General features: G+C 40.8%; 1 protein-coding gene across 1 annotated transcript in view; it reads right to left on the minus strand.

Annotated features, from left to right (window-relative positions):
- Window positions 1-6572, minus strand: part of LOC107737756 (TBC1 domain family member 10A-like) — a 13714-nt gene extending 7142 nt beyond the window's left edge. The window contains exons 1-2 of the mRNA XM_016549370.1: window positions 6110-6572; window positions 1372-2249 (exon numbers count right to left, since the gene is read on the minus strand). Of these exons, the coding sequence (XP_016404856.1) occupies window positions 1372-2228 (857 nt within the window). The 5' untranslated portion in view covers window positions 2229-2249; window positions 6110-6572. The remainder of the gene's footprint in view (window positions 1-1371; window positions 2250-6109) is intronic.
- Window positions 6573-11295: the final 4723 nt, after the last annotated feature.

An 11295-nucleotide genomic window follows, 5' to 3' on the forward strand; every position in this document is an offset into this window, starting at 1 on the left:
TATATATATATATAATTAGTTAGTTATATAAATAACAAGCCTCAAATACAATTGCAGTCAACATAAAATCATATACTTTCTTAATATATGTTCATAGGGATGAGCGATTTAAACTAAATCTCTCAATATTTTTCTGCCTTTGACAATATTCAATATACATGTTTATGCACTTGTTCAGAAATGGCTTAAAAACACTAAAACACTAGTTTAAAACAATCAGTGCTCGTTTCCCCCAATGTTTTGCACTAAATTAACACTATTAATTTGTAATTCATAACCTTTATTTATAGAAAATGACAATACACAATAAATATCTATATTTACCTACTTTATTTTACTAATGCATTCAATAAATATTATTATTAATATATAAAAAAAACTGGAAACTGGATTTCTTGGAATATTTGTAGTGATGATGAATCGTGAAAAAGAATCATAGTTTTAATTTGATTCTTTGTAACTGACAATTTGAACCGATTCATAAAAATTAATCAAATTTACGAACTTCACAACCAGTTCACAACCAAGGAAGAACTGTAACTATAAAGTTTAAATAATCTAATAATAGTCTAATTTAATGAGAAAGGGAAGTCAACAACACCAACTAAATGATAACGACATATTGGTTAGAGCACTTTCAGAACTACTTTTTCCAGCTGATGAGCAATAAAAAACATTGCCCAATCAGAATCCAGCTGATGTTAAAGAGCATGAGCATTTATAGTGGCAGAGGACATAACCGCAGCATACACTTACAGAATGTTGTTGTGCATTAATGTGGATGCTAATATAGTTATCTTTATAGTTGTTGTTCAAGTTACTGTTCTTGGTGCGAACGAGCATTAAAACTATTCTTGCTACTGAAGTTTAAACTAGAAGTTGGAAGACAAGGATAGATCACAAAACTAGTCTGGTCTTTAGGAAACTTGATGGTCAAATACTGTAAAACAGCATTGCTATAATCATTGCTATATTCAGATGAATATCCTGAATCACTTGAAAACACATCAGATTATGAAAGAAAAATGGTTTATGAAGTGTTTCATGTTGATTTGAGCTATAATTTGATAAGTAACATTAACTCCATTAATTTTAAGTAAACTTATTTTAAAATAATATTATATTAATCTTAGAATTATTTAAGTTGACTACTCTGTATAGTCGAAACTCAAATGCAGAAAATGTTCAATATGTTTACAGGAAAGGTATATATTTTTACAGGGGAAAATACCACAAATATTTACTTGCTGAAATATGCCAAATGCTCTTATAAACTAAAGTGGTGTCTCTTTGCTCTAAGTGCTTATAAGGAAACCATAAAAATAACATTTGAGAATATGGTTTTGTGTCATTTAGTTCACACACACCCACCTGCCCTCATTATACTGTGCTCCTCCCAGGAAGCCATATTTATCAGTACGCCTCACTGGACCGTTGATCTCCGAGTCTGACCCAAAAGAGCTGCCGTCCTCGCCGAGCCCCGACAGAGACTCCAGCGTGCCCGACATTAGGCTGGCTGACTCCAGGTAGCTGAGCGTGTCCGGGGCTGGTCGCGAGTAAGCAGAGGGCAGAACCACTGACCAAGCGGACTCCTGCACCAGTACGGCTGGGGGCTCAGCCTTGGAGGGTGTGCAGGGGGGCTCAGGGGTCACCTTGGCAGTGCTGGGAGTGTTGGGTTCGGGGTTCTGGGCGGACTCGTGCTGGGGGACTGTTTGTGCTTCTGTTTGCCTGGAGTCTTGTGAAGAGGGGGCTGGATTGGAAATGGGAGCAGGAAATGTAAACTGAGGAGGAATGTCCACGGGGGGAGCAGGACTGGAAGTCTGGCTGACTTGAACGTTGGGATAGAGATTAGGACTGGGATTAAGTTCAGGCCATGATGGCATCTGTTGCTCTTGTGCTTCAGTGTGTCGCTCTGTTTGGCCGATTAAATCATTTTTCCCATTTCTCTCTCCATCTGGAGCAGCTAGTACCTCTTCAGGAGGACCAGCAGCGCTCACTGATGCTGTTGAAGAGAGAGCGGCACTGTTTTTGCCCGGTGTGCTCTCCCAAGAAGAAGAGATTTTTCCGCTTGCCTGTAATGTTGGGTTTCCCATCATGGCTCGGTCCCCGTAGAGAGATGATTTTGGGATGGGAGATTCTGAGGGGAGAGGCTGTGGGCTGGAGGGAGCAGGGACTGATGGGTCAGCCATACTGGGAGGGGAGGGAGTGAGGGTGGTGATTTCAGCCATAGCTGCTCCTCACTGATACAACTGATCAAAAGAGAAACAAGAATTATATAGTCAGTAATTATTCCTTAGAAGACAAAAATAAAAACAAACACTGTGATATCATTAAAAGCATGAACTCATTTCGTGAATGGTTTGCAATGAAGCAGGTGTTTAGATGTGACAAATACTCTCACAGTTTGCAGGAAAAGAAAGAAAACATTCATGTAGAATTTTTTGTATCAAATCCTCTGTCAAATTCCACAAGCATGTCTCACATCATAGCACCCCAAAGAAAAAATTTACTCATTAGTTTCACCTGAAAATAATAACATACACACCTAAAAGGCATTAAACTAAAAAGGCGTTGCCTAAAACAATCTCTGAGCACTCTGACTCAGGGGCGTAGCCAGCGGACCGGCCTGAATGGCATCGACCCGCCCACTATGATGAATAGGCCCGCCCAGTTTCTTATACATATATAATATTTGTTAAATAATTGTTGTTTAACCTATTTTAACACAATTACAAAACTATACATCTCAAATATTAAAATAAATAAAATGTTTTTGCATAATTCTTGATGAGTTTGATTGACAGCCTTGTTACACAATTAGGTGTTATCCAGGCTGTCTCAGGCATGACGCACCTGTGAATTTGTGTGTTCACCCATTCTGTTAGCCTACAACACACTACAACACACAAAAGTTTGGGTCAGTAAGAATTTTAAATATTTTTGAAAGAAGTCTCTTATGCTCACCCAGGCTGGTGATCAGTAATACTGTAAAGAGAGAAATATTGTGAAACTGTATCACAATTGAAAATGACACTTTTTTATTATATAAATGCAATTGATCCTGTAAATTAAATATTTTGTAACATTATAAAAGTCTTTACAGCAACTTTTTCATTTCCAATGCACCTTGCTGAGTAAGTATTAAATTAGTCTTAACCAGTTTAATTGAATTAATAAATATAAAATAAATATTACATTTAAAAAAAATCTGACTGACCCCAAACTATTTATTGGTGGTCTACCTTTAAACAGTCACTTTGACAACCACATTAAAAGTTATGTTTTTATAGATTCTCCGTTCAATTGAAGAAAACGTGAAGATCTAACAAAATATGACCCATCTCAAATAAATGTACTTCTAAACATACAGGCTGCTATAACAAGAGTAGAGTATAACCACAAAAAATACAATACAGCAGAAGATGAAGAGGAGACAACCAGCCATTTATGCAAAAATTATACCACATAAACAACCCGTCTACACTTAAATTAAGAATAGGGTATATGTCGAACATCACCTGACCAAACCCGGAAAACAGGTCTCATTGCTTCCGCTTGTCGGAGAACGTGTTAACAGCCGTATTAAATAATAGCGATATCTATGGACTTTTAAGATAATCAGTTAAACTAGCTAGCTGTTTTTATTGTTGACGTTTTATTCAATTTTTATATCTAAATGTGAAAAGAATAAAAATAAGAAAAACTTTTAGATATCAGTCCGCATATGTGATGGACATTGGTTATGATCATCTCTGGTATGTACTTTGAAGGCATCTTGAGTAAAACTGCTTCATATTTAACGAAGCATATGCAAAACGCTTGAACCGGAAGCGACGAGACCCGGTTAACAGAATACGGAAGTCTGTTGCGCATAACCCCTATTAAAATAAATAAAATGTAACAACATGTGACATGATGCATTGTATTTAACCATATCCTCAAGAGTAAGAAACATTCAGAGGACCTTTGTATTGTTCAGTAAAGACAATGGTGATCTGTTTCACAAAGAGTCTCATTTATAGTGAATTATGAAGACGCAGACAAACTACAGTGATTTGATTACAATGTAAGGCTGCGCTAGTAATACAGGTCCAGTTTAGATGTATAGGAACAGGGTACCACTATTTCCTCTTACACTAAGATCTGCCACCTAGACTTCCTCATGATCTATATATAAATGTGTCTGAGTACAGATGCTGACAGGAGGTGAAAAGGAAGTGGTTCCTTGAAAGAAGCAATGTGGCTGAACATTCGAACATGCCTGTGAATCCCAAACGCTGTCTAGGCAGACAGCTCAGTAGGTTTGGACACACAGCCCATGTATGATGGTCAAACTGTGGGGTGTCTACAAAAAAATCTGATGGAAGATTCACAGAAGTCAGATGACTATTAAAAAGTAGCGTGTTATAAAGCATTATCTCACAACCAGCTATTAATAACCTCAATGCAAAACTCATCAGGAGTTTTTTTTTTTTGTGGTAGATATGGAAAGCCTTACTCATTTTCACAAATCTTTTTTGTTTTTTTTTCAAACGGGTGCAAAAACAAGTCAATGATTCATTTTACACAGCGTAATTAACCATGCTCATAAAGTCAGCTCAAAAAGACCAAAGTAATTTGGTAACTAATTATAAATTATCATTTTCATGAGCCAATACTAATTTACATTCTGGCTGAAAAACGTTTTGTTTGTATGTGATGATCAGAGGTGTAAAGTATTGGAGTAAATGTAATTAGTTACTGTACTTGAGTATCTTTTTGGATACTTTGTAGTTGTACTGAGTATCAAAGATATTAGCAACTTTTACTCTCTACTTCACTACATTTTTGAATGAGTATCTGTACTCTTTACTCCACTACATTTGAAATGAGTGTTGCAGTTACACATTAAATTTTGCATGGACCTAGCTTTTTCTGCAGCAATTTATTTCTGCTACAAAAGACGTGATACTGCCTATTACAGGTCACTGAAAGTACTGCATCTTGTGCATTTTGCCCTTACTCACCCAAACTTTTACTCAAGTTGTTTTGGAATTGGTGACTTGTAACTTGTAGTGGAGTAATTTTCACTGTAAGGTATCTGTACTTTTACTCAAGTATGGTTTTTAGGTACTCTTTACACCTCTGGTGATGATAAACCTGTCATACATTTATAACATTTATGCTGCTATTTGATTCTTACTGTATTTTTTCTTCCCCAACAGTCAAATCCTCCAAACACTCTTGGAGTCAGTTCGACCAGTCAGTAAGTTGTTGACTCGCGAACAGCTCGGACCGATTAAAAAGCCCAAATCGAGAATGAATCATTCATACCGGTTCAATCGATTCACTAAAAAAGATTCCATTCAAAAGAACGATTCGTTCATGAATCGGACAATGCTACTTTGTGGGACTCCACCCATACACACCAACTGTGCTCGTTCCGGGTCTCCAAGCCTAATAATATCTAAAGTGTGGGGACGAATGAGTTGTAAACAAACCACACATATGTACTTTCAGTGTCAGTTTTTTAAAAAGGCAATGGTGTAAACGTGTGAGCTGTCAGTTGTGGTGTAATTAACCACATGTGAGGTGACTGGACAATAATACGCTACCGGATACCGGGAAACCTCCATTTAAAAAGGCCAACATCTACACAAAATACATTACGATTTTAAACGCAAGACTACAGTCATAAAACACACAAGTGAGCAGATAGCACCTGAGACTGCTTAACCCGCAGGAGTCGCTGGATTTGTGACTGCCAAGTTTAACCTAAAGCTGCTAATCGTGCTGTCCGATCTGTCACGCAACATCCTCTCAACAACACAAATATGCCCTTATTATGCTGAGAATCACCATTCACTCCATGGTACATAAGATGTGTATGAAATTGAGAAGTTTCTTTATTGTAATATACTCATTTAGCTGTTGAATTTGGCCTGCTAACTTGCTAGCTCATGTCTACAGTAACGGCAGTGCGGCCGATCAGCTCAACTTCCCGGTTTACGGCGCAGGAAAATAACTTAGTGCTATTAATTGTGTTCATCTGTTTTGTCACATCTGTTCGCTCTGAGAAGAGATAAAAGAGAAGAGCGTGCTCATCATCCTCCTCATTATTCAGACTCACCCGCAGCTGTGGGATCTGTCCGTCCGTCCGTCCGTACCGGGGGGGCTCCTGTCTGCTCCGGTTACCGTGACCGCCCCCCCCGCCGCCGCTGAACGGATGTAAAGGCGCGAGCGAGACAGGCCGCTGGTAAGCCGCTGGGCCGGTAGAAAAGTTCTAATGATAAAGCCTAAAGTACGGTTGGGGTTCTGAGTGTGGAGGGTGGTGTGCTGCTGGGCTAACGGTGTTAGCTAACGTTAAACACTGCCGCTCCGTACGGGGTTCCCACTCATCCGCGCGCCAACAGATCCGTATCACTGTTGACATTGAGTACACTTGTGCGTTGCGTTTTAAAAATGTCAGGAAACCATCTGAGATGTCAAACGGGTAGCATCCCTGGAAGAGATAGACACGGCCCTGCTGACATCTCGCCGTGTCCGCATTTCCTACAACCAACTCTGAGTGACAGCGACGTGCGCGCACCCGTGCCGCAATGCGTGAACGCGCTGTATCTACTGACGCAACGACGCCCAGCCAGGTCAATGCAGACCACTCGCGTTGAAATCTATGGTTGAAATGCATTAAAGGCAGAGTGAGGGATTTCTGGTAGCCAATGTTTATATTTGAAATCACCAAAAAAAAAAGCAAAATTATTTGTTTTTCGTTCTTTTCCAGATTTAACGACTTGTAGTTTTCAAAACCCGCGAGTATTTTTCATTTACATCACTGTATTTAATTTCTCCTCTCCTATTTTGTCCATTCTCTCCGTTTTATTTTATACTTCTCATTGTTATTGTCTGTATATTGTTTTGAGCATTAATTTAAAAAAGCACTAACAATGGATCTTCTTCATCCCTGAGAGCAATTTTGTCTTTTATTAAGATATATAGCCTATATTATAATAAGATAAGGATAATTTTGATAATTTAAAATAACAAATAAATATGTTTAAAATATTTAATATAAAATAAATATATGTTAATACAAATTAAATGTTAATTGTTATTTTGGTTACACTTTTTTTTTTTTTTTTTAAAGTTCCATCTAGGGGTGTGCGATATATATCGTCTGCGATAATATCGTAATTGTTGTTTTAACGATGTGCGATTTGACCATTCAAAAAATGATTCAAAACACCCCTACAGAGTGCACGCATACATTAGGCTACGTAAAGTCTAGACTAGTGCGAGTGCGCATTTAGAGTGTGTTCTTTCACTGCATGATTCAGTCTATTACAATACATTTAGAATGATCACCAATTCAATACATGGGGACATAAAATGTATATATTTCTATCATTTCATATAGTTAATCAATATCACACAAAGAGTGCCGTTTCTTTCTCCAACAGCTACCATGATTACAATCGTAGGCCCCAATATCGATTTTTTACAACAGTTAAAAAAACAAGAAGTTAATTAAGAGACTTATTAGACACCATATTGTCTGTTTTTGTTCTATTTCGACAACAAAAATTATTCCAAACACAGCCACAGCGCTATTTTGCGTCTCTGAGCAACATGACGGTGTTTCGCTCCCGAATGAATCAACCGTTTAAATGATTCGGTTCAATCGCAATGACTCGCTTATTAACAGTGATTTGCTGCCACCTACTGCGGTTTTAATTTCACATTTAAAGTTTCTTTTCATTATTTAAATAATTTCAAATAACAGTATTCAACGTTTTATGTTTAGCGTTAAATATCGCATGCGATTTATCGTGCAGCCCTAGTTAAAATTAATTTAAACTTATTGGAAAAGATAAATTTCTATCAGTGTGAACTGACCACCACACAAAATATGAAGAATATCAAAAACTTTAGGAGTCAGCTGTCCATGGTAGTCCTTAAGATACCAACACAATAACACACTCAGCAAAATATCGTCTAATTATCGTTATCTTTAAAATACAAGAAAATATCTTTTTTTTTTTTGTTGCATTTTTTGCATTATTGAAACACTATTTTCCTAATTAATGCTGTACAGTTGCTTTGACACAATCTGTATTGTTAAAAGCGCTATATAAATAAAGGTGACTTGAAAAATGGCTTTATAGAGGTAAAAATGTCCATAAAAGGTTAAAATTAGGGCTGCACGATAAATCGCATGCGATATTTAACGGGCATCTTGTCAGAAAGCCGTTTCTGTAATCAGCGGTAAATCTCCATCACATGCGGGCTTTCACATGGAGCAGCATTAACTACACAGAGCCGTTGTTCACTGACAAGAGTTGCTTTGACACAATCTGTATTGTTAAAAGCGCTATATAAATAAAGGTGACTTGACTTGACTTGTCAATATCACACACCCTATAGTTCCATCCCACACAAGCTCGTCGAGACAGCAATGACAAGACACCATGTTCCAGAGATGATTAGAAACATAATTCGGGACTACTACAGTGACTTTAAGTTGAGAGTCTCCTCAGGGTCACTAATATTTTCATGGCACCGGCTGGAGAAGGGTATAATCACTGGCTGCACAATCTCAGTGCCACTCTTTGCATCAGCCATGAACATGATCGTCAAGTCAGCGGAGGTGGAATGTAGAGGGCCAAAGACTAGATCTGGTACTCGGAGAGCATTCATGAGCATTCATGACCTAACGGTGACAGCAACATCTGTTCCTGGGTGTAGATGGCTTCTTTGAGGACTGGAACAGCTCATTGCATGGGCAAGGATGAGTTTTAAGAAACCAGCCAAGTCCAGGTCTCTGGTCCTGAAAAAGGGAAAAGTGGCTGACCAGTTCTGATTTACCCCGGGAGGGACTCAGATTCCAACAGTGACAGAAAAACTGGTCAAGAGCCTGGGCAAGATCTTTGACAGTTCCCTGAAGGACACAGCCACAATGCAACAAACCAGGAGCGATCTGACTGCCAGGCTCACCGTGATAGATAAATCGGGGCTTCCAGGAAAGTTCAAAGCCTGGATATATCAACATGCAGTTTTGCCAAGGCTGCTCTGGCCTCTTCTAGTGTATGAGGTGCCAATGACAACAGTGGAAGCCACAGAGAAAACTATCAGTCAGTTCCTCCGGAGGTGGTTGGGGCTCCCTCGCTCTCTAAGCAGCATTGCCCTGTATGGGCATTCCACCAAGCTGTAGCTTCCTATCAGTGGCCTAGTGGAGGAGTTCAAAGTAACTCGAGCCAGGGAGGTTATGATGTGTACCGAGACTCCTCCGACATTAAAGTAGCGACTGCAGGAATTCTTGTGAAGACCGGTAGGAAGTGGCAGGCACAGTTTGCTGTAGATAGAGCGGAGGCACGGCTGCAGCATAACATCTTGGTGGGCAGTGGGGTGGGCAGGGCTGGGCAGTTTTCCCCAACCACTTTATGAAAAAATCCAAATGGGAAGGAGAAACGTCAACTGGTACAGGATGAAATACGAGCAGAGGTGGAGGAAGAACACTATAGCAAGATGGTCGGCACGTACAAGCAAGGAGCCTGGACCAGATGGGAGCAGAGCCTCGCAAGATCACTTGGAAGGAGCACTGGAGAGCTGAACCATTGTGTATTAAGTTTCTCATCCAATCAGTTTATGATGTTCTCCCCAGCCCATCCAACCTGTATAGCTGGGGAATGGCAAATACTCCAGAGTGCCAACTGTGCCAGAAGAGGGGTACCCTGGAGCACTCAGTTGTTGTTCGAAGGTATTGGGGGAAGGGTGATACCGATGGCGCCATGATCAAGTCTTAAAGGGGTCATATGATGCGATTTCAATTTTTCCTTTCTCTTTGGAGTGTTACAAGCTCTTGGTGCATAAAAAAGATCTGTAAAGTTGCAAAGACTAAAGTCTCAAATCCAAAGAGATATTCTTTATAAAAGTAAGAGTCAGCACGCCCCCAAACAATACATCACCTACATCAGAGCTGGGGAGAAGGCACAGGGTTGGCCTAGCTCCACGAGAGGGATTCTTGCCACCGTATGGGACTGGCAGCTCCAGGTAGATCTAGGAAGGCAGCTTAAGTTCCCAGAGAACATCGCAAACACTTTGCTCCGCCCAGACATGGTGTTAACATCAGTGTCGATAAAGCAAGTGGTTTTACTGGAACTTACCGTCCCCCGGGAAGACCGGATGGAGGAAGCGCATGAGCGCAAGAAGGCTAATTATCCAGAACTCGTCACTCGGGGCTTTGCCGGCAAATCACTACAGCGAACCATCAAAGCTTTTGGTGTTAAAGGACTGCAGTGCAGAAGAGCCATCAAGAACATCATGGAGGCTGCGGAGAGGGCCTCAAGTAGCACCAGAAGGTGTATGTTAGAATTAAGGTGGCCTTCTTACAGTGTAATTACACAAATAAGTACTAAGTACTATTAATAAATAAACAACAGGCTACTTAGGGTTAGGATTTACTACTGGTAAGTAGGCTACATGTAACGTGTAACAAAGGCACAAAAATAAAGTGTTAGGATACTGTTTTTTTTTGTTTGATGCCAAAATGATAATAATAATAAAAAATTCATACATAAATAATGATTGTCACAATTCACACGGAGCGAGGAGACACGGAGATAGCTTCAAACCACAGTCTTTTAATAATCCAAACACAAGGGGTACATAGGAGACACAGGAACACATGGAATGACGATCAGAACTGACAAACACTGACCGAAAGGACTAGGGCTTTTAAACACAGGATAATTGGGGGAAGAACTAGACACACCTGGAATCAAATTAACACAATCAACGGGAGACAGAAACTGGGCCACAGGGAGCAAAAACACACAGACAGGTTCATAACCTTGACATAACGCCCCCTCCCGGAAGGTGCGTCCTCGCACCGTAGAAACAACATGGGGAGGGGAATGGGTGGGAACTTGGGAGGAGGTTCCGGAGGAGGACGATTATCCGGGAGGAGGCCGGCAGACAGAGACCAGGGGGGCGACGAAGGAGGGAGGAGACAGGAGGGACCCGGAGCAGGAGGAGCTCAGCAGGACCTAGGCCACAGCCATAACAGCGGCCCACGATGGAGCCGACGGTGGGAGGAGCCATGGAGGAGGGATGGCCGCCGACTCCAGGGGGCCGACCAACGGTGCGGAGCAGGTGGAGGAGGAGCCCGAGGCGGAGACAGAGCCAACGAGCTAGGGGGATGCCGAGGATCCGGGGGGCCAGGGTGGAGCCGAGGGCTCTGGCGACCAAGGTGGAGGCGGAGATCCGGAGAGCCGCGGCGGAGCCGGAGCGACTGAGGACCAAGGTGGAGCTGGCGGGAGG

Source organism: Sinocyclocheilus rhinocerous, unplaced genomic scaffold (genome assembly GCF_001515625.1).
Source record: "Sinocyclocheilus rhinocerous isolate Xijiao unplaced genomic scaffold, SAMN03320098_v1.1 scaffold43, whole genome shotgun sequence".
Lineage (NCBI taxonomy): Eukaryota > Metazoa > Chordata > Actinopteri > Cypriniformes > Cyprinidae > Sinocyclocheilus > Sinocyclocheilus rhinocerous.